General features: G+C 43.1%; 2 protein-coding genes across 14 annotated transcripts in view; both read left to right on the top strand.

Annotated features, from left to right (window-relative positions):
* The window catches only part of dlg5a (discs, large homolog 5a (Drosophila)), a 41727-nt gene extending 28406 nt beyond the window's left edge, over window positions 1-13321 (top strand). For 3 of the 4 annotated variants that reach the window (XM_086180221.1, XM_086180222.1, XM_086180220.1), the window contains exons 22-34: window positions 299-376; window positions 1913-2075; window positions 2476-2609; window positions 2905-3069; window positions 3173-3356; window positions 4836-4984; window positions 5769-5939; window positions 6546-6736; window positions 6875-7018; window positions 7110-7237; window positions 7362-7471; window positions 7990-8099; window positions 8540-13321. In XM_086180221.1, the coding sequence (XP_086036347.1) occupies window positions 299-376; window positions 1913-2075; window positions 2476-2609; window positions 2905-3069; window positions 3173-3356; window positions 4836-4984; window positions 5769-5939; window positions 6546-6736; window positions 6875-7018; window positions 7110-7237; window positions 7362-7471; window positions 7990-8099; window positions 8540-8643 (1831 nt within the window). In that variant the 3' untranslated portion in view covers window positions 8644-13321. The remainder of the gene's footprint in view (window positions 1-298; window positions 377-1912; window positions 2076-2475; window positions 2610-2904; window positions 3070-3172; window positions 3357-4835; window positions 4985-5768; window positions 5940-6545; window positions 6737-6874; window positions 7019-7109; window positions 7238-7361; window positions 7472-7989; window positions 8100-8539) is intronic. The other variant, XM_086180223.1, reaches the window with a different exon arrangement.
* A 4097-nt stretch (window positions 13322-17418) lies between these two features.
* kcnma1a (potassium large conductance calcium-activated channel, subfamily M, alpha member 1a) overlaps window positions 17419-21813 on the top strand; it is a 158811-nt gene continuing 154416 nt past the window's right edge. For 6 of the 10 annotated variants that reach the window (XM_086180558.1, XM_086180554.1, XM_086180562.1 and 3 more), the window contains exon 1: window positions 17420-18395. In XM_086180558.1, the coding sequence (XP_086036684.1) occupies window positions 18105-18395 (291 nt within the window). In that variant the 5' untranslated portion in view covers window positions 17420-18104. Of the gene's footprint in view, window positions 18396-21813 lie in introns of all 10 variants that reach the window. The other 4 variants (XM_086180557.1, XM_086180556.1, XM_086180552.1 and 1 more) reach the window with 2 other exon arrangements.

Genomic DNA, 21813 nt, shown 5'->3' with positions numbered 1-21813 from the left:
TTCCCTCAGGGATCTTCCTACCCGATTTCAAAAGGCGTTGCCAAGCAACAGGTACTTCATTGTCAGAGCTATGCGATCCCTCATTGAAATTCAAATTTAAATCTTATTAAAATTTTATCATTTTATAGAAGGCTATTGCTGAAGCAGTGGTCCACCAGCATGCTGTATCCTATATTTTGTCCCATTTTTGTCAGTTATCAAAACTCCTCTCAGGCTTTTGCTGTTACTGCCTCTGTATGATATCTGTCCTCCATTCTCTTTATCTTCCTCCCGTCTCTCTTTAACCTCCCGCTTCCAGATCTCTTTACCGTAACCGATCTTTTCTAAGGATTCCTCTGGCTGCGAGGCCGAGGTTCTCCTCTCTCAGGAGCCTCAGGTTCGTTCTCCCTCGCAGAGCTGCCAACAAGGGAATGCCCCCACCACCCCACCCGAACCTAAATCCACGTCTTTCCCATGTTTCACTGCTGTTGGGTAGATAAGAGCAGAAAACCCTATGCCGTTTACATGCACCATATGGAATGCTAAAGCAAATTTTGTATTGTTTTTTCTTATCTTTTATTATACACCCACCCCCAGAGCGCGGCTGTAGTTCGGTTTGTTTGTTGTTGTTTTTTTTAGAATGCTAGTTTTTGCATGCCTCAGGAGACAGAGACTTGATTAGCTCTAGTTGGTTAGCTTCAAAGGTTCAGTGTCTGTATGTCTGCACTTGCCTTCCGCCATATTGGAGAAAAACCCTCTCAAATCTCAAGTGTTGCATGCAGTTGCCGTGACCTATGATGACGACATGGTCAATACATGCATGTGTGTATTTTAGCCTGACGCCAAAAGACCCTTCAGTCTTCAATATACGTACAGTATGTTGTGCAATAGTATTATTATTATTATTATTATTATTATTATTATTACTACTATTATCATTCAGCCTCCAGCTTCTGAGCCTGGTCTTGTTTGTACACCACCACCACCACCACCACCACCACCACTCTGTTTACCCCTGTCTCTGGCTGCTAATCCTTTCCTCTTATCTGCCTTCATGGAATTGTGTGCCATGTCCAAAGCCAACTTGTTATATACACAAAGTTCATTAAAAGTTCATTTAAATCTCCTTCATCTGAAGGGATTTCACATGAAAGCATGGGGTTCTCTGATCCGTAAGACTTTTGAGTTTCCTCTGTAAGTCGGGCGGAAACTGTCAGTCTTGAAGGATGATCAATTTACAGGACTCAGGTGAGATTTATTGAAAAGAGCCGATGGATTTATACAGAAGCTGACAAAGGCTGGATTAACAATTAATGTTTTATAACGGGATATTCCCTTCATATCACGAGATAATGAGCATTATTAGATAATTAATCTGTTACCTACGGGACAATGTTATGGTTATTACAAGTTAAAGCTCATTATCTAAATATGATAAGTTATCATCCATATTATCAGGAGATAGGATAAAAAAAAAATGACATGTAAGTTCAGCCCCTGAAAGTCACATATAGGTTGTTATCTTGTGATGTGGGCCTAATTTATCTTGTTACTTTGAGAAAACAGGATTTCTGTTACCACAGTGTAACAACATAAAAAGGTAGCCTCAATTGTGGCCTTTGCAGGCTTCTGTGAAGATAACAAAAAGCTTGTTTTTTTTCAGATAACGACAAGTTATTTTGAGAAAGTAAAAAAATACCTCATTATCGAGAGCTGTAAAAAAATGTACCACAGCTTCGACTTTTCTCGGCTTCTGTAGATTTGTATAACTAAAGTTAAAGCTTGGGTAGGAAGTACCTCAACTTACCTGCAAAAAGTCGGTCAGTATAACTGGATAATGTCATAATTGCCCCTTCCCACCTGCTCCTCCGGATTTCCTAGTCCTACGTTTTTATAATACGATACTTTGACACACTTTTCTCTATCCCACCAGACCGTACTTGGAGGAACCCCGCAACGTCATCGTGCACAAAGGTGCCGAGCCTCTGGGCATCTCTATAGTTAGTGGGGAGAATGGAGGGATCTTTGTCTCCAAGGTTACTGGAGGTAGCATCGCCCACCAGGCAGGGCTTGAGTATGGAGACCAGTTACTGGAGGTATGAATACAAAATCATGAAAAGAGAACCTTCAGGGAGGTATTCATGTATTGATACTGTTGATATGTGCTAGCTTTGAAGAACTTGCCTGCATCGTTTAGATCAGATAATTAATATGCAACAGTGACTTCCCATAATCTATGGTAGACATGCATCGCTTCAGCTCCTCTGAGTTATAACTTAAGCTTCATATGCAGTGAGCCTGTTAATGTCTGTCTGGTCTCTTTCCAGAACATACTGTACACACAGATTACGAAAATTGGTCTAAAGTTAATCCCTCCTCAACTCTCAGGAGTATCCTCACCACAAAGTACCACTAATGACTTCAAACGCTTCACTGTGCATGTTTGTTCTTGTAATAACTCCAGAAATCTTTCCCTGTCTCTCTTTTCTTCATCAGTACAATGGCATAAACCTGCGGAACGCTACAGAGCAGCAAGCTCGTCTCATCATCGGCCAGCAGTGTGACACCATCACCATCATGGCCCAGTATAATCCGCACATGTACCAGCTGGGCAACCACTCCCGCTCCAGGTAACACAGGGCTTCCTGGGGAATTGTTTGTTTGGGAAGGTTGACTGGGCCTCCTGCTTTATGTTGGACCACCCAGTGTTTTTTTTTTTCTTTCTTTTTTTTCATTTTTAATCCTCCATCCCACAAACTGAGAGGATGCCCCACATTTTGGAGCTCCTTAATGATTTGTACGTCGTTACACCGCCACGTGTTGTGTGAATGCATTCCCCTGCACCACTTTTGACCGTTTCTTGTTTACTGCTTTTTTTTTTCTTTGACTGAATGAAAAATAAACTTTGCTCTTAAACGGCCGCAGCTCACGTCTAGAGCCCGTCAGCACTCAGTCAACTCCGCAGGGGAGCGGCGCCGCCACCCCGGACAATCACTCCACTATCGACACTCTCAGCGAACAGGATGAGGGCACCCTCACGCCATCCTCCAAGCAGACCACGCCCACTACCAGCCCTCGCAATTATATCAGGTGAACCCAACATGAATTAAAGGAATAAAAAAAGCGTATCACACATATATGTGGGAAATTAGCCACATTCTCGCTTCATTGCCCACAATAACTGTTTTCCCAGAATGCACTCTGATGGCAACAAGAAGGCAAGCGAGCCACGACTTGTGACAGTGCGACGACCTGGAGTGGAGGTGGGAGTCACGCTCTGTGGAGGGAACCTGCGGGGCGTCTACATAGAGAGTCTGGACGAGGACAGTCCTGCCAGAGGGGCTGACGGGCTGCTTCCTGGGGACCTCATTCTGGAGGTTAGCCTCTATTACACACACTTGAACACACTCTTGTCCTCACTTCCTAGAATGGATAACTGGAAATGGGGGAAATGGAGCCGCATGGCTTAGAGGTAGAGAGGACGTCTAGCAACTGGAGGGTCGCTGGTTCGATTCCTCACTTCCTCCTTTGACTGTTTCAAAGTGTCCTCGAGCAAGATACTGAAACCCCGAATTGCTCCTGATGAGTAGGTTGACACTTTGCATCGCAGCCTCCATTTTCATTACAAATACAAGATGTTTTTTGGCCGATATCAAAATAAGACAGTGGGACATTTTCCGTATCAACATATCGGCTGCCATATACAATTTAGTTCGTACCCAATCAGCTGATATTGACAGACTTGTTTGTGAGGGCCCATCTTAGGCGATATTAGCCATTGAGTGGCTAATGGGAGCACTTTTTTTTTAATTAAAAAAAGTTTGTTTGTTTAATTGTTTAATGTAGAAATAATGTCACACATTAATTGGCCAGTAGAGTGAGCAGTGCTCCACTGCCAGGCTGAGCTACACTGTTATGTTTTGGGTTTTGTTTTTGTTTTTTTTTTAATTTATTGTCCACAACACATTTTTGTCACAATTATATACAATTAATTTTGGTTCGATTTTTTTTTTTTTAAATACATACGTAACAATCACCAGAGGATTCATCGGTTATCAGCATTTTAAATTTTTTAATTTTTTTCACTTTCAAGAATTTTTTTTTTAGCAGCTTCAGCCCCAGTAATCCCGTATCGGTCGGAGTTTATCTTCATTGTCCGCAGCGATGCTACTGCGCTAAAGTAATAAACCTCACTGGAAATTAAAGATTCAAATTACAACAGGCTATCTCTAATAGGCCAATATCGGCTAATACAATCCACCAAACTGATATATCAGTCAGGCGGGAATTTGGACCATATCACATGATGTTGATTTCTGCGACAGTTGTTGCAGTGATCTCAACTCTTCCAAGACATTGACAGTCTTCTGACTGCCACAAAGCTTTACCATGAAGCCGTTACTTAGAACTCAAGCGCTGTTCAAAGGCGCTGGTATTTTTCTCCTGCTTGTCATTGGCCTTCATTGATCTCCCCTCGTCTGCATTCTCTCGCTCCATGCTGGCGAACTATCGAGAGCTCCTCAGACTCATAATAGACAATTCCTGGCAATGCTCCCACTTAACTCTCCAGCACAAAAGACCTGCAGTATGAATTGCCGTGCAGCCTTGTGACTAAGCTGCACGGCACCGCTGTGTCCTTCAATCTTCCAACCTGTTTGTTTTCGTCTCTGTACGTGGCACAAATCAATATGGCAACACTTTAATACAGCTGAAAGCTTGAAGGAAATGCGGCTGAGTAGATCCCTCAGACAAGGCAAATAACTGTAACGCTCACTTGGATTTCTCATCTCAGCCTGAATTTCAGACATTTCTCATAATACGGAAGGGCTCTCTGCTTTTTCTCGCTCACTTTTCAGTATAACTCGGTGAATATGAAGAACAAGACGGCGGAGGAGGTGTATGTTGAAATGCTAAAACCTGCTGAGACGGTCACATTCAAGGTGCAGCATCGGCTGGATGACTTCAACATGCTCAAAGATGTTCCGGGGGATGGCTTTTATATTCGGTATGTGCATATAAATACACGCGCGCGCGCACACACACACACACACACACACAGTTCATTGTTAGGTGCTTATGAGGCTCAAGTCTTTAATAGAACCACGTTAATTTCCCCAAGCAGCCTCCTCTCTGGCCATGCTGCTATATATAGACCCACCACTGGAGAGCCTCTCGGACAAGTAGGAATCATTCTCATCTAACCAATTATGTCCCCGATCCTCTGTGTGACTGCGATGAGGCTAATCGCATGAAAATTTAGGTCTCGCTACACACACACACACACACACACACACACACACACACAGGGCCCACATTCAGTTGGAGGATTTTCCAGGTCACTATTTATAAAAACAAAACAAAAGCAGTGTATATGAATGGAAAATAAAGTTCTAAAATAGTCACGTTTTATTGTTGGGAGCCTGTCAGGCGTGTTGTTGCAGCAGCTGCCGCAGTCACTTGTCATATAGGCAAGTGGGCCTGTGATGTCATCTGCAGTAAATACACTCAGCCTGCCTGGCTGTCACAGATAGGCTTCTCCGCAATGAATACGAGGCTCCATGAGCAAAGGCTTTTACCCTCGCTAGATAACTTCCTTTCTTAACCCTCCTTCTATCTCTCCTTTGACTCTTTATCTTGTTCTCTTTATATACACCTCTCCCCTCTGCTACCTCCACACTCTCACTTTTACTCCTCCGCTCCTTCGTTCTGCCCTACTCTTCATAACTTCCCATCTATCTTTGTCTCTCTCGCTCTCTCTCTCCATCTCTCTCTCTCTCTCTTCCCACCAGAGCACTTTACGACCGGGTTGGGGAGGCCGAGGGGGACCTCAGTTTTAAGAAGGATGACATCCTGTACGTGGATGAGTCTTTACCAAAGGGCAGCTTTGGGACGTGGATGGCCTGGCAGCTAGATGAGAACGCACAGCAGATCCAAAGGGGGCAGATCCCCAGCAAGTACATGTGGGTGGAGAATGTAACACACACACACATTATATATATATATATATATACATACATACACACACACACACACACACACATATTTTTAAGCCAGTGGACATTTTGGAACAGCTGTGACAACAATCTATGTCATACAAGTGTAGTCACCTCACTTCCATGGTTTTTACGGTCCTGTTGTCCTCCTGTTGCAGGGCTCGGTAGTTAGGAAGTGAAGATTTTTAATAAAGTAACTGTGATTTCGATGTTAAAGAGACCATAAAAACCAACGTTAATAGTGACTGATTTTATAGAGGTGAGACAATACAGACTAAATATTTTTGTGTGAGAATGTTGCTAAAAGTCCATTCAGGCTTGAAGCTCTTAAGAATGGTTTGGGCTTCAATACGACCATTTTCATTTATATGAAATCATCAAACGAGTTCTCACAGTGCTAATTAAGCTAATCGATACCCAGGAAATCTCTAAATTTTAAGTCAGTGGAGTTAATGTGCTCATATGCTTGCCATACTGTTATACCTTTTTTAAAATTTACAATACAAAAAGATAATTTTCTTTGCAGTTTATCTCAGATAAAATTCGCTTTGTGTCTGTGAATCTGGGATGTAGGATGGACCAAGAGTTTTACCGCAGACACAGCGTGACTGAAATGAAGGAAGACTCCGGTAAGACGCTCTCAGCTGCAGCCCGCAGATCATTCTTCAGGAGGAAACAGAAACACAAGCGCAGCAGCTCCAAAGACAGTAAAGAGATGGTGGCTCTGGATGCCATCAGCACAGACTCCATCCCCTTCCTGGAAGGTGAAGATGGCCCCAAACAGATAGTGAGATGCTCAGATGAGAGTTTTAAATTGACTGATGTGGTTTTTTTTAATGCTTTTTGTGTGTGTGTGTGTGTGTGTGTGTGTGTGTGTGTGTGTGTGTGTGTGTTTTTGGCAGACTGCGTTAGTCTGGCCTACCAGAGGGTCCAGAAGGTGGAGTGTACCTCTCCACGCCCGGTACTCGTCCTCGGGCCGCTGACTGACCCGGTCAAAGAGATGTTAGTCAAAGAGTCCCCGGGGAAATTCTGCAGATGCATACTGGGTCAGTTCACTCACTCAGATGCACTCAGATGTCCGTAACTCTTCAACTCTGAGAAGGTCCAGCTCATCCTCACTGTGTTTTCTTTCTGCAGAGGTGATGAAAGCATCCCAGCAAGCCATTGAGCGGGGCGTCAAGGACTGCCTCTTCATTGACTACAAGCGCAGGAGCGGCCATTTTGATGTGACCACTGTTGCATCTATAAAAGAAATTACAGAGAAGGTATTTGCATGAGCTCAGTTTGTCTTTAATTCCTGATAAAATAGGGTTTGAGCTGATGTTTTGATTAACAACAGAGGCTTTTTAATACAATGCATGGATTGATGATGTCATCTTTTGGACACAGGGTTGCCACTGTTTGCTCGATATCGCACCGTACGCCATCGAAAGGCTTCACAGCGTTCACATTTATCCAATTGTCGTTTTTGTCCGTTACAAAAACGCCAAGCAGATCAAGTAAGTAGCGTCATGTTTCATCACTTTGTTTAGTGCACGTGTGTGTGTGTGTGTGTGTGTGTGTGTAGCGCAGGATAAGCCTTCACGCACTCCATCCTACCATGAACTCTTGGGCTCATTTGTGAAAACACTCCTCTCTACCTCTTAATCCTAAACAGCTGGTGTTACATGGCTGTTTCCTCCTTAAATAAAGGCTCTCCGTTCCAGTGCTGCAGCCCGTCATCACTTGCTCATTATGCGTTGTAAATATTTGTCAGGGATTTATCTGATATTGCTGTCGGATATTTCAAATGAGCTCGCCAGCACTTGATTTCCAGTAAAGATCTCTCTCTACAAAATGACCCACCATGTGAGAGTTAATTACAGCATAAGATTAGAAATGTCATAAACGTAATTGGACACAATTACAAAGTTTTGCAAAGATAACTGATTCACTGGTGCTGGAGTCATACCTCGAGGCTCTGAAATTAATGACTTCCTCTGCTTTTTTTTTTTTTTTTTTTTTTTAATGCTCACAGGGAGCAAAAAGATCCTGTGTATCTGCGCGACAAAGTATCTCAAAAACATTCCAAGGAGCAGTTTGAAAACGCACAGAAGATCGAGCAGGAGTACAGCAAGTTCTTCACAGGTGCGTACGCAGCCAGACTCTGATCACAGCTGCTGACACACATAACCCTGGCACTGTCACATATTACGCAATAAATAGACATGAGCCGGGGAATTTTGCAAACATGAGTGTAGCGCTAATTGGGTTGAATGCTGGTCTTCATACGCAAACATCAACATGTTTTGTGGTTATTTTACTTGTATTTTTTTTACATCTTTTTGAATGTACGCCTGGATATTAAAACGTCAGTCCCTCCTTTGAACCTTAACCAAACATTATTATGCTATATTATAGTTTGAAGCATTGATTCATGGCACATTTTACTGTCATCCAAAGCCTGAACACACACCGTTGTCCTCTTGTGATCGGACCTTTAAACGGCTTTGCCCCACAAACGTAGCCTATATATTGACTCGTTCTGCACTTTTACGGACTGTGTTGAATGACGTCTCTCCCTGCAGGTATTGTCCAAGGCGGCACCCTCCCTTACATTTGCACTCAGATCATGACGATAGTTGATCAAGAACAAAGTAAAGTTCTGTGGACTCCACTCGGCTGCCCCTAGAGGAGACACGGAGTCACCCCACCAAGCTGCGGATTTCATCTCCATTCCCAAACATTAATTCTTCACCCTCTCACACTACACGGTTAGGTACACTACAGTGAACTAGTAATGTAAATTATTGATATTTTTTTATTTTGTCTTTGTTATGAATTCTAAGTAGAGCGTCCTTTTATTCTGATGTACTCCAGGACAGGCAAGTAGCACTGGATCTTGACGTTCAATCAGTCTTCCCTAAGGATTTCTGGTGGTGTGTTTGTAATGCTGCATTGTACGTTTACAGTCAAAAGACAAGTCTGACCATCGGTGTTCAATATTTGCTTGAATGCGTGCCCCCCCGCCACCCTGCATACACCAACCTCAACACTAATGAAGTTCAGCGATCCCCAACCTGCCACCCTGCACCAAATGACCTTTGGTTCCTCTACAATTATGCACCCATTTGAAGATGACTGACGACTAATTGTGTGTTTTTGTTTTTGTTTTGTTTTTTCGGGGGGGGGGGGGTGGGGTTGCGTGAGTGAGACTGCTGTTCAAAAATTGTAATGACAATTTCAGCTGAGTGGAATCATGGCTGTGTGTTGGCATGAATAAAAGAGCCAGGATCATGTTCCTATAGTGGCAGCAAACCTCTGAAGTATGTAGCCGTGCGGTCGTCCTCGACCCGACCGCCAGCAGCAGTGACAACCATAAGAACTCAACACACTGATGTTCACTCTATGCATTGTGTTTCTATAGTAGCAGGGTGTGTGGACAGTTAATGGGCCTTTCGGAAGTGCCTTCGGAGAAGCCTGATCTAAAACCAGCCTTTAGTCACTTAGCCAGAACTGGGATGGATCCAGTGTGTCTTCTCATGACTAAGTTGGCGCAAGGGGGGCTGATTTGGGACCAGTACGGAGGAGAGCACATGACAATGGTGAGGTTTTGAAGGTAGGCCGAAGTGGCGGCCAACGGGTTAACTCCTCAGAATGCACTCCAGGGCTAGACAGACCACTGTGTAACTATCATTCTATCTCTTAACATATATTTAACAACAATATAGAGTATAACATATGCAGATACAGCTGAAAACAGAAATATATATATATATAAATATATATATTACATGTATTTTCACTAGGTCATATGCCTAGGAACGTCTGGCGGTCATTCTTAGCAGGTATTAGCATGTTTTTGTTTTCATTTTAATTTGTTTTTTTTGTGGTTGGGTGTCAGTCACTTATTGATGTTCTCATGAAAAGAGACACTATGAAGCAAAATTTTGCAGGGTAATATCTTAAAGGATTTTCCTTTTGAATCTGTTTAAATGTTAGTGACTTTTCATTGTTATTTAATTGTATTTTTTATTCAGGAGGGCAAAAAAAAAAAAAGATATTGACACCAATATTCTGCCCTCCCTTGAACCATATCCTGTATCTTTATTGTGCCAAAATCCACTAAGGCAACTTTATCCTTTTTTTTTTTTTTTTTTTTAGTTCTGTTTTGCACTTGTTTAGCTGTGAACCTTCAACATGTTAACTGTTCTTAGGTTTTCAGTAGACTATGAATAGGTACTATAATTTCTACTGTAACTAATTAACTTTTTAAAAATTTTATTTTATGTATCACATCAGTTCCTTACATTTCATTGAGGGCCTTTTTATTCTGAATTAGAAACAAAGGATCACTTATTTGAATTATTTTGAAGAAGAAAAAAAAAGGGATCTATTCTTGCACAGTTTTTTCAAAGGAAATTTGGTCCACAAGTTTGACTATTGGGCTAAAAAAAAAAAAAAAGTAAGCAGAAGCAAACTTTAATGTTACTATTTTTCTGAGTAGACGTTAGAGAGAGAACGAGAGAAAGAAAGAGGGATTCAAAATGAAATGGTTGTACTTTTTAGAAAGAGTCTAGGTGCCAGGTACTGATTGAAACCTTTCTTTTATTAAAAAAAAAGAATGTGATTTGTATGTTGAGACATTAACATGAGAATAAAACTCATTTTCTGTATCACACATGGACTCTTGCGGCACAATGTTTAAATAACTATGTTTTGCACAGGGCTGTTTTTTGTTTTTAAATGCTATTTTCTTCATTTTTTCAAATGCTCCAGATGCTTAGAAGAGGTTTAATTCCTGAAGTCTTGCTGGAACGTTCTTCAGAGATTGAAAGTGAATCAGATTTGCAGCAGAAAACAAAAGAAGGCAGATGAAATGTCATTCGCTTCTAAGCTGTGATAAAGTCGTGTGGAAAAAAATCTGCCAGAATATCAGAGGGAAAGAAAGACACGGTCTTGCTACAGTATTTCAAGAGGAATCTGCTCTTTACATAAACATGGAAGATAATGTTTATGGTCTTTTTCCTTCCACCTCCCGAGTCATCGCTGTGTTTCAGTCATTTTGGTCCTGCCTCATCTGATCGTCTTCCACCCACGACACTTCTTTGCTCAGCAGCTTCATGTCGGGTCTTTCTCAGTACTGATGCTTGCTGTTCTGAGGACCCTTCCGAGGAACCCATCCATTTTCTATACTGCTTATCTGTTATGGGTCATGGGGGGGGGCTGAAGCCCATCCCAGCTGACACTGCGAGAGGTGGGGTTCACCCTGGACGGGTCGCCAGTCCATTGCAGAGCCATCAGGAGCAAGGATACTTAGACATGGTCACTGGGGGAAGTGAGGATCAAACCAGTGACCCCTCAGTTTCTAGACGGCCACTCTACCTCTGAGCCATGCCGGCCCCCGCCCTCTTCGTAGGAACCTCAGTCTTTGTCTGGCTTTTCCATCGTTCACATTCATATAATAACCCCCCTCCCCTTGCTTTTGAGAGTCTGTACTTCAGGCCCTTCATACCACCTCCCAGCGCTCCAAAGAAAGCAGTTTCTTCCATTTATTCAAATTTTTTTTGGTCTTTTCTCTTCATCTTGAATCCCGCTTTTCTGGTTTCTTCATCCACTCTCTTTGTTTCATTCCAACCGATGTTTGCAAATTCCATGTCATTAAGTTTTCATTTCAATACAGCTGTTCTTCTCATTGCCTGACCCACAAAAATCAGAGGCAATTTGAGCAATTTGGAATTTTTTACCTGCAGACTTTCACAGTGTGATAGCATCGCTCGCCGCTCATTGAACCGTTAGCTGATGTTCAGTAGTAGGAGGGCCTGCTTCGCTGACCCCCTGCCCTACCTAAAACCTGTTTGTTCTTTCCACAAACTAAAACCTAAATTAATGAATTACTGCCATAAATGTTGGAGGGTGTTTATCCGCCCCCTCTTGTCTTTTTTTCTTTGTCTCGTCATATTTTTCCCTTTCCTGTTCCAAAACTAAAGTAGTTAGCGTATTTTTGAAATGTAATACAGGTGTAGAAAGAGCGTGTTTGTGTTAAACTATAAGGAATAAATGTCAAAAGTTTTCACAAATAAATAAGTAAAACAAATAACAGTAACAACACATTTGTATTTTGTTACTTCCCAACTCTGGATGTTGGTGAGTTTGAAAGTCTGCACTGATGTGATACCTCATCTGAAACGGGACCTTCTTACTGCCTCCAGCAAAAATCAACATTTTTTAGAAAAAAATCCGACCAATCGAATGCGGACAAGTACAGTATTGAGGATGTAGTTTGGAGCGATTCAAAAGAGATAAATTACTTCATTTGGAGTTGTTGTTTTTTTCTTCATGTTTAACAAAGAGCAGGAGCCAGTATCGGCCGATATGCAAGTTCAAGTATCAGAATCGGCACTGAACTGTGCTTCGTAAATGACAACTACTTTTAAAATATCATGTTGAAAGTTTGCAGCACAACAGCCTGCTGTTGAAAATTTAAACTCTCCAACCCAAACAAGATGAATATGATTTGATCATCATGGCTTTTAGGAACGCTCCCTGCAGAACCACAGATGTTTCACAGGCTGACTAGTAGCGTTTATGACAAGTAAAATGAATTTCATGTTAAAGTTGGAGGAGTGACTCTGAATAATTTAATCTTTCTGAGATCAAAATCTTTTTAGAACAGAGACTCTTCAGCAGAGGAGATTAGCAGCACGACAATCTTATATAAGGCCAACACACACACACACACACACACACACACACTGAGAGGAACATACATTTCTGCAGCATTCTACTTGTTTTCCATGCAATTGGACAGCCTGTAGCTAAACCAGAGATTGTTGGTTGATTGGGTTCTTCTAGAAGAGCTTGTGGATTTTCTCCCTGTAGCGCTGCCACCAGGGTCACATGGTCGTTGGGCCAATGATGTCACAGCGAATGACTATCCTCCAGCTGCCTGTCAGGTTCAATGGGGCAAGAAAGCATCCGCCATGTCCGACGCTTCAACTGCATGAAACTGAGACGAGAATTCATATGAAAAAGCAACTACAACTTATCTTGGTGATCAAGGACTTTACATCCCCCCCTGCCATCCTGCGCTACAATTCTTGATGTCCTTGATGTCCCCTCTTCCTGTTTTAGAAAGTGGCAGGCTCCCCACCCTCCTGCTGGGCTCTTTCAAGACAGTTGCTGACAGCTCAACTGAACTTGAGAAGTCCTAAGTTTCACCGCGCTGGAAAGCCAAGGCCTTTCCTGACTCCCGTCTCAGCAAGAAGCCATGTTTCTCTCCTTCCCATCTCATCTGCCATCTCTCTCTCTCTCTCCGCTCGATGAGATGAAATCGTCCTGTCCGTCATGTCAACTTGAGCGTCTCTAAATGCCCCGCAGGATTACCACCTGACTGCTCTCATTTTAATCTCCTCATCTGTCAGCGCAGAGGACCCTCCGGCTAAAATTCTCGAGGAGCTGCTCGTCTGACAGCTGGTCTTAAAATGGGGGGTGGGTGGGGGGGTTGATCAATTTATGTCCTTTCTGCTGTGGTTGGCAATACACACGAGAGATTTCGTATGACATAATGGATGTAGCATGGGCTGCTCCTGGTGGTGACCTGTTTGCTCATTGTTGTTTTGGATCTCAGTTGGATTATGGGTGACATTGTATGTGCTGCAGAAAGACTGATTGGCTTTCTTTCCTGTACATCGCTCAGAGAGCTGACATGTTGATATGCTAAACCCTGTGTCACATGAATGCATGACCCCCTTACCAGAGCCCTTATTTAATAAAGAGGAACTTTAATAAAACATTGCATATCATTGCAAGGTAATGCCAGCTATTTTCTGTTTGTTTGTTTTTAAAAAAATAATATTTTCCATTCCATTTTTTTCTTCCAAGGATGGTGATTGACTTGTCCACAGCGGTGGAAGTAGCTCCTTTACCTGTCAGCTGTGTCCATCATCAAGATGATAGACAACTTTCTCTTCCCTGTGCTGCATTAGGAAGCTGACGCCCACAGAGACCAGTTGACTGCTGGTGAACTCGACAACACAATGAACGGTAGCAGATGGACACGTTAGCATACCTGAAGAAATAAAAGAGAGCAGCACGCGCATCCAATACCTGAATGAGATCATTGTTGAATCAGATAAAACTGAGCAAAGGAAAAAAAAAGAGAGCTCCTGTTTACGAATTTATTGCCACTGACATTTAGAGCTCAGGCTTGCAAGACAAGATGCAGTCTGAGAAAGAGCCTCAAGCTTGAAAAGTCACGCACACAATAAATTTGTAAACGGGAGCTCTTTGTTGCACAGATCTCTCTTTCCCCCCTTACGTGCAGGTCTGTTGAAAATCATCAAATACTTGTGTCAAAAACAGACTTTGCATCATTAGGTGGAACTTCTTTCCTGTCCGGGTGCATTGAATTGAAACACCGCTTCAAAAGTATCTTTGGCCAACAAAACCATTTTTTTGTCAACTAGAGAATGACTGCTGCCATTAATCATAGCTGACAGGATTATTTCTGGATTAGACAAAATCCTGAATGTGATCTACATGAAGCAGAACATTTAGAGGAAGACCCACAGCCTTTGGAAGCTGAGCATGCAAGATTGAGGTATGCTAACGCGCCCTTCCAATACCATTCATTGTGCTAAGCTAACTAGCGGTTATCCAGTCTCAGACCCCTATTGCAGCAAGGCAGAAGGGTGTCTAGCTTCCTGTCTGGCTCAGGGGACAGTGGATAATAAGTGCATTTTCCAATATTGCTGCACGTTACTTTCAGTAAAAGTCAAAATAGCCGGATGTAACTGGACTCTGGTGAAAGTAAAAGTCTGAGTTTGACATTGAGTTTACTGAAGTGTCAGAAGTAAAAATTGTATACAGGATGGTTGCATGTTCCACTTGGGAGCACTCATTCCTCAAACCACAGACCCATAAAACTTAAAGTGTTCCATCTTGCTCGATTAGCAGTTGGCAGGCTTCACATTAGAAAGTACAAATTATTCATAAGGTTTCGCCTGTTCCTACATTTTCTTCCAAATAATGAGTTGCTGCTGAGTTTGGATGAATGTAGTAAAGTCAAAAGAACAATAACTCCTTTGAAATTTGATGGAACAAAGAGTCAAAGTCTCCTAAAATGCAAACACATATTCAGTCAAAAAGTACCACCACTGTTTTTTTTCCTGCTGCATGAACTTTAATACGGCAGTTCACCATCTTGCCAGCAGGAGGACTTATCTGCTACTTGCTGATAAAATGCTGTTCATTACATCACAAATCCACCCCGATTTAAACAGAAATTAGCCTCCTTTAAAACCCCTGGACACAGACAAAAACAACTTTACCTTATCTAATTTTGATCTTGCTGCAAGCTTGGATACAAGAAATAATGAGAAGGGAAGTTTTGGATGAAAAGCAACAAGATTTTGCCCTTAAAACAACCTTTTTCTGGATAGCAGCCTTTATCTTATGTTAAAGTGAAAATGCTATCTTTATGACTACAAGCTGCTATAATTTCCAGATTGCCTTGTCTATAGTGGTTTACAGCTCACCCCCCCCCACCCCCTTTCCTCGCTCCCCTTCTCAGGTTCAAAGATTCAGTTACAGCATCTATTTCTGTGTGGACGCACTAATATCTCCTCAACAATAAATTACCAGATCTTCCTCACTCCTCACTTAGACATGTTTACTTTTCAAACAATCAAAATTCCACTCTTCATAGGACATATATCAAGACAGAAAGTCATGCTGATCTCTAGTTGATATAAATCATGTCTCTCCCGCAGTAAACCAGCTCAGACAGTTTATAGGAGCCGCAAGGTCCTTAATTGAAGAATTCAGGACGATCAGGGACAGATAATTGAGAATTTATTGCAATGCAGCCGCCAAGATATTTGGAGCCTTGTGACACAGGTGGCTGTGCGCACCTGGCTGTTCTGGTGCCCAGGGGTCAGTGGTTATTCAAGGCCCCGAGCCAGCTGTTTCTTCATATCCTCTGGTGTGGCTGGCTACTGGAGGGGTATCAGCCATAAACTATTGCAAGTCATGCCTCACCGTCATCACCAATCCACACCTGTTTCTGACCTAATATGAGAGCTAAAAGCATATTAGAGAAATTGACCGGGAGGGACATTCATAACATTGTGTGTGTGTGTGTGTGTGTGTGTGTGTGAGTGTGAAGGTGTTATGAAGTTCATTTCTCAAAATGAAAACAGAGGCACTCATCATCCATGGCTGAAAAGGCTGATTGAACGGGAAGCACTATCCTTAATGAAAATCCACTACAGCCTGACAGTCCGTGTAGCAGCTGCGCTTCTTGGAGGAAGAGGGCAGGGGCAACACACACGGAACTTGTGGTCCCAACTCCAAATGTAGAGGCTTTACTAATAACAAAATTTGGCTTCTTGTAAGAACTCTTGGTGAAAAAAAAAAGTGTTACTCAACAATCCAGTAAGAACTTTTACAGTGATACACTTGCTGAGATTCAAAGCACCATTAAGGGTGTAATAACTCGCTGTTGGTGTGTGTGTGAGATGCGTCTGCATCAGACAGGACAGCAGTTTGACATATACTGTATAGATATTTCTCAATATTCATTGTTTGCATCAATAAACTGCCATTTCTTGCTCAACCAAAACAAACGCTCCCCTGGTCCCTGTCCAGTTTCTGCTCCTCAGTTCCACAAAAGGAGAGAAGAAGAATCATAAAATTCAAGTGTGAGTCGAGTCAAGTTTTATTTAAAGTGGAATGTTACTGGAAAAAGGTGATTAATAATGGCAAACTGCTTCATGCATTAAATGTATCACTGACTGCTTCCTCTGCAACAAAAACACAACACACTCGATATGAAACTGAATATTCTGTCAACTGACACAAACTATTCTGAAGTTACAACTTCTGGTTTACAGAACCTCGTGAAACTACAACACCAGGGGAAATGTCCTATCAGGACCTGCTTTTTTTAACACTAAAAATAGAAATACAAATTCATTAATTTTGCTTACATTTTTTTCTTGAATCCATTCAGTTTTCGTATATTAATTCTGAACCACAAATGCATCGCTCCCATATTATGGGAGCACTTCTAATCATGGTATTTTGCATGGTTTTATGTGCACAATTAATAAATAATGCACTAAAAAATATAGGACACATCCTCTCTCCTAAATTGGTTAAATGCACCCCTCTTCCACCAGCCTGGAACCCCCCCCCCCCCTTTCCAACAGGTCTAACACCGCCCCTGCATGGTCAAATTTGCCTCCTTTAACCCTTTTATATCCCCTGCTGTCACCATACCACTCCTCTGGGGCCCATCATGTTAGAGGGCCATCATTCTGAAGTAATCAATCAAGGTCTATAGAGAGGCAGTTCTGCCTGTTTAACAAGCTACAGAGGAGTAAACATCGCGGCGCTACTGCTGCCCTCTGTCCATCTTTATTATTAGTGCGTGGCTCCGCCCCCCTACCTGTAAATCTCCCCGCCCTCCCGTCCGCTCTCCTCTGGAACGGATCTGACAGGCGCGCTCAGCTGGCTGCTCCGCGCCACCACGGCTGCAGGGGGACCGAATGGAGACACACACATCCACCCGAGCGCTCGTCCTCTTACCCAGAACTGACAAGGAAAACGCCCGCGAGAATATGGAGCCTCCGACGCTGCAGTAACCAAATTTTACAGTCTTTCCCCCCACCACCACCACCAACCTTCCCTTGGCTGCACTCGACACAAGAAAGTGACATCAATTCTCCGCCTGCCAGTATCGACGAGAGCCCTGAATGGAAGACGGACGGACGGACACGGAGGGGCTCGAACGTTTGTCCCTGTCTCCGTGTTGACCACACTCTCAGCTGTCATTGGCAGCCACAGCGGCTGCAAGCGAGGCCGTTTCTCTACCATGGCGTTCGGCGTGAAAGAGCCAGAAAACCCCGTGAAAACGAGACGCGACTAAAGATTATTGTGGATTTAAATGCCTCTCACTAAGGGCCACCGACCCGCTATTTTAGTCAGGTTTGCGTGTGAGCTGTTGTCACGAATAAACAATTCATAGGCTGCTAAAACAACATAGGGTGGTGGGTGCGCACACATCTACAGCGAAGAGGGGCATTTTTTAAGCAATATGGCTGGTGAGTGGGGCTGGGGACGCTGGCACAGGCTCTCCAAGGCTCCTCCATGCTAGCTGAGGCAGATGGCACCGTCCCCCATGGAAGCGATAGCTCTATGAGGACAAGCAATATCAACCCTAATAGCAACCCGGACTCCTCGATCTTAATCTCCAAGATGGAAGACGTCGTCATTCCCTTCTCGTCTGAGGTGCCCTGCGACAATAATGGGCAGCGCATGTGGTGGGCATTCCTCGCCTCCTCCATGGTGACGTTTTTTGGGGGTCTCTTCATCATCCTGTTGTGGAGGACCCTCAAATATCTGTGGACTGTTTGCTGCCATTGCAACATAAAAAATAAGGTATGGCTGTTTTATCTGTCAACAATTATCATCTAAAAGCAAACCATAAGGTAGATATTAAGATATTTAGGATGTAGCTGTTGTTGTGTAATGGCGCACCCCCATCATCTGCATCATCAGGTGCCCCCCCCCCCTTTTTTTAGAATGAATGCATCATACAAGTGCACTTTTGATGTGTGTGTGTGTGTGGGGGGGGGGGGGGGGCTGCCTGATCAACTCTTCAGCATGTTAGCATCATTTGGTGTCTTACACTGATGAGTTGCTGATGCTGCTTCAAATCTCTGAAGGTCTTAATAGAATTTAAAAAAAAAAAAAAAAAAGAAGAAGTGACCACCAGTTTGTTTTGGGGGGGGGGGGGGGCTACGTGAGTGGTGAATCATCACATGTGTGCCCAAGTCTGCGTCATACGTGACTCACACACTTACTTGTGTGTTGGGGTAGGTGGTCTCCTGGCTGAGCAAGTTTGAATGTTGCTGTGGGCTGAGTGGCCCAGCGTGTTTTAATTACATAATCTCAGAGAACAGGACTTTAATTCGATCATTAAAAAGAATAAAAAAAAAAAAACCAGGTTAGAAATGTGTGTTTAGTGAGGTTGGGCGATGTAGAGGAAGAAGGAGGACGTGATCGTCCTCGTCCTTGATGTGTTTTGGGGTTGCGTTCCTCCTGCTGTGTTCTTCTGCCATGTTCTTATGGTTCCTCTTTCCTCCCCATTTCAGTTCGTTGTTCCGAAACAGAGCATCACAATAGTCACAGCAAATATCAGTCACTGTCCCATAAGCACTCAACATTTGTTTGTTTTTTTCCCTCTTCCTTTTTTTGACAGTGAATCATTTTCTCTGTCTCAGGTGTGCATGTGGGATGTGCAACACATTAAATATGAAATATGTTCATTTACACCGACTCAGAATTAAGAGTCCAGCGATGATCGACCCCGCTGATGATCTGATCAGCATTGTTTGATATTTACCTTATATTTTTAAGTCTGATTGTATTTTGGTACTTTTTTTGGGGGGGGGGGTAACAAATTCAAATTTTCAGCTAATGTTATTAGAAACAGCTGCTGGGAGCTCAATTTTTTTGATAATGTTGGAAAGTTACAAAGAAACATACACTCAAAAGGATTTTAAACAACTTTTGTGTTGAGTTAGCGTTCGTGAAGTTGGCGCCATTGTGAATTTTTCATACCGCGATTTCGAGATCTCCTTGATAACTAATAATCGGTATCAGCCCTGAAAAACTATTGCTTGACCCCTACTAGAATATAACATGTTGTTGTCTGTTGTCCAATTTATTTTTTGCTGTTTCCGTTTTGCATCCACGTTAGAAAAGCTTATGTTACTCTTTGAAAAAAAACCCCCAAAAAAACCCAAACATTTCTGTTCCATCAAAATTGAAACGAGATTAAGAGTCCTTCAATCCAGATTATTTTTTTCAATCTGCTTGCGGAACATCGTCCCGTTTTATTTACACCGAGAGATGATTCGGTCCACTTTGTTGTGTTACAGGCCATTAAGTGGCTGTCATCCTCCTGACATTCCGTGATGCCCCGTGCACCCCCCACCCCCGTAGGAAATGGTAGCGAAACGTATGTCATCCTTCATACTTCACACTGTCTTGTAAGGAAACGGATGAAAATAAACCATGCTAATATCATGAGGTATCCATCTTGTGGCTGCTGGTGGGTTATCTGTCCGTGTCCCGTCCTGTGTGAAGGAGGAGACTTGTGTCGCTGCCTTGGGGAGGGACTACCCCCCCCCCCCCCCAGCCCCCCTTCCTGTCTTCAGGTGACTTTGCTGGGCTTGACACTTGGCTGTGGAGGGAAAAGGCTTGTTAGGAGTATTAAGATGAGGGAAACTGGATCTGTGTTCAGCTGACTGGTGTGGCCAGTTAAGTCAGCATGTGTCAGAAATTGGGGGGGGGGGGGGGGGAGGGGGGGCTTTCTCTGACAGTACTAGGAACCTTGAGTCGGACACAAGGAAATCGAGGTGGAAACTTTGTGTGAGAGAGAGAGACAGGAGGAAGTGAGATGGGGGGGTAGGAGGGTAACAGAGGGGGTGTTGCGTTGCATGGTGTCCTCCTGTGCTCTGCCATTGACACACAGCTGTGTCCTAATTCTTTTAAATGGCAGCGTCAGGATTTGTAGGGAGTGGTTCTGGGTGGAGATAAGAGGTTGTTACAGAGGAAGACTAATGGCCAGGGCAACTTTTTGAGGCACAGTTGAAATTGCGATTGTCTTTTAAAAGAGGCAGTGATTTATATTGTACAGTTGATATAATGCTATGGACTGTATATCAAGACGGATGACACGTCTCCACTTGCTCTCACTGTACAAAAATGAACAGTATATCTCAGACACCAGTGGCACTTCCATGTTGCGCTGCTGCTCTCGCTGGAAATCTTTGCAATCATGATCAGTAAATGTGGTCTTAATCAATCACGAGTGATCGGTTCCATGCAGTGCAGATTATTTTTAATGTGCGGAAACAGTCAAATTGATGGAAACTTGGCATTATACCTCGTCCCCGTTCTTACATACTGCAAAATCCTGCTTACATACTTACATCCAAAAAAAGAAGTCCGCACAACTGAGAGATTCTTCACCCAGAGCAGTAATCAGATTTGTCAAAAATTTGGGTAAGTCTCTGTGGAGAGTTCAGGACAGTTCTTGCATTAAATGTAATCAACTCTGACGGCACGGTGGTGCAGTGGTCAGCACTGTCACCTCACAGCAAGAAGGTTCTGGGTTCGAGTCCCGGCTCCAGCACGGGATCTTTCACCCACACAAATCGCTAACTAAGCTATCACTAACTAAGGAAACGCCGGCCATAGAAATTTCTTGCCAATTTGACAACTCAGCAGTGACTTGATTCGTCAATTGTCGTGGATTTGAGATATGCTAGCAGATCCGGCACTAGACATCTTGGCGTCATCTCTGCAAATTTTTGAATGTCATCCAGACGTTCGACTCTTTCGACATCTTGCCCGTGCAGTGTTCTTGAAAGCCTGGCTGAGGAGCAGTCACGTGTCAACGCACATTCAGCGCTCTACTGGCGACTTCAGACGAGAGCCGAGCCGCCATAAAACTAAGAATTTTAAGCTCCGTCTAAGAATAAGTCGTGATAATTAGTGCTCTGCATCCTGAATGACATACACAATGTTGCACCAGTTCCGCTGCCTTATTTGGGATGATTGATGTAGCCGTCTTAAAAGAACACAATTGGAAAAAAAAAACAAGCTACGCCATTGAATACTGATTTGGGCATTGATTGCCATGGCAACTAATGAAGCTTTGAAACCCTGAAGCATTGGGGTCAGTATGCCGCAACTCATGTTAGTCTTCACATCCAGTTTATAATAAACCCACACAGGAATTCTACTGTATGAATCATGGATAACGGCCTTTTTCCTTCCGCCTTAA

The sequence above is a fragment of the Aulostomus chinensis genome, chromosome 16 (assembly GCF_037954235.1).
Source record: "Aulostomus chinensis isolate RoL2024-O1b breed Wild chromosome 16, RoL_Achi_v1.0, whole genome shotgun sequence".
Lineage (NCBI taxonomy): Eukaryota > Metazoa > Chordata > Actinopteri > Syngnathiformes > Aulostomidae > Aulostomus > Aulostomus chinensis.
This window is presented reverse-complemented; position numbering and strand designations above follow the sequence as displayed.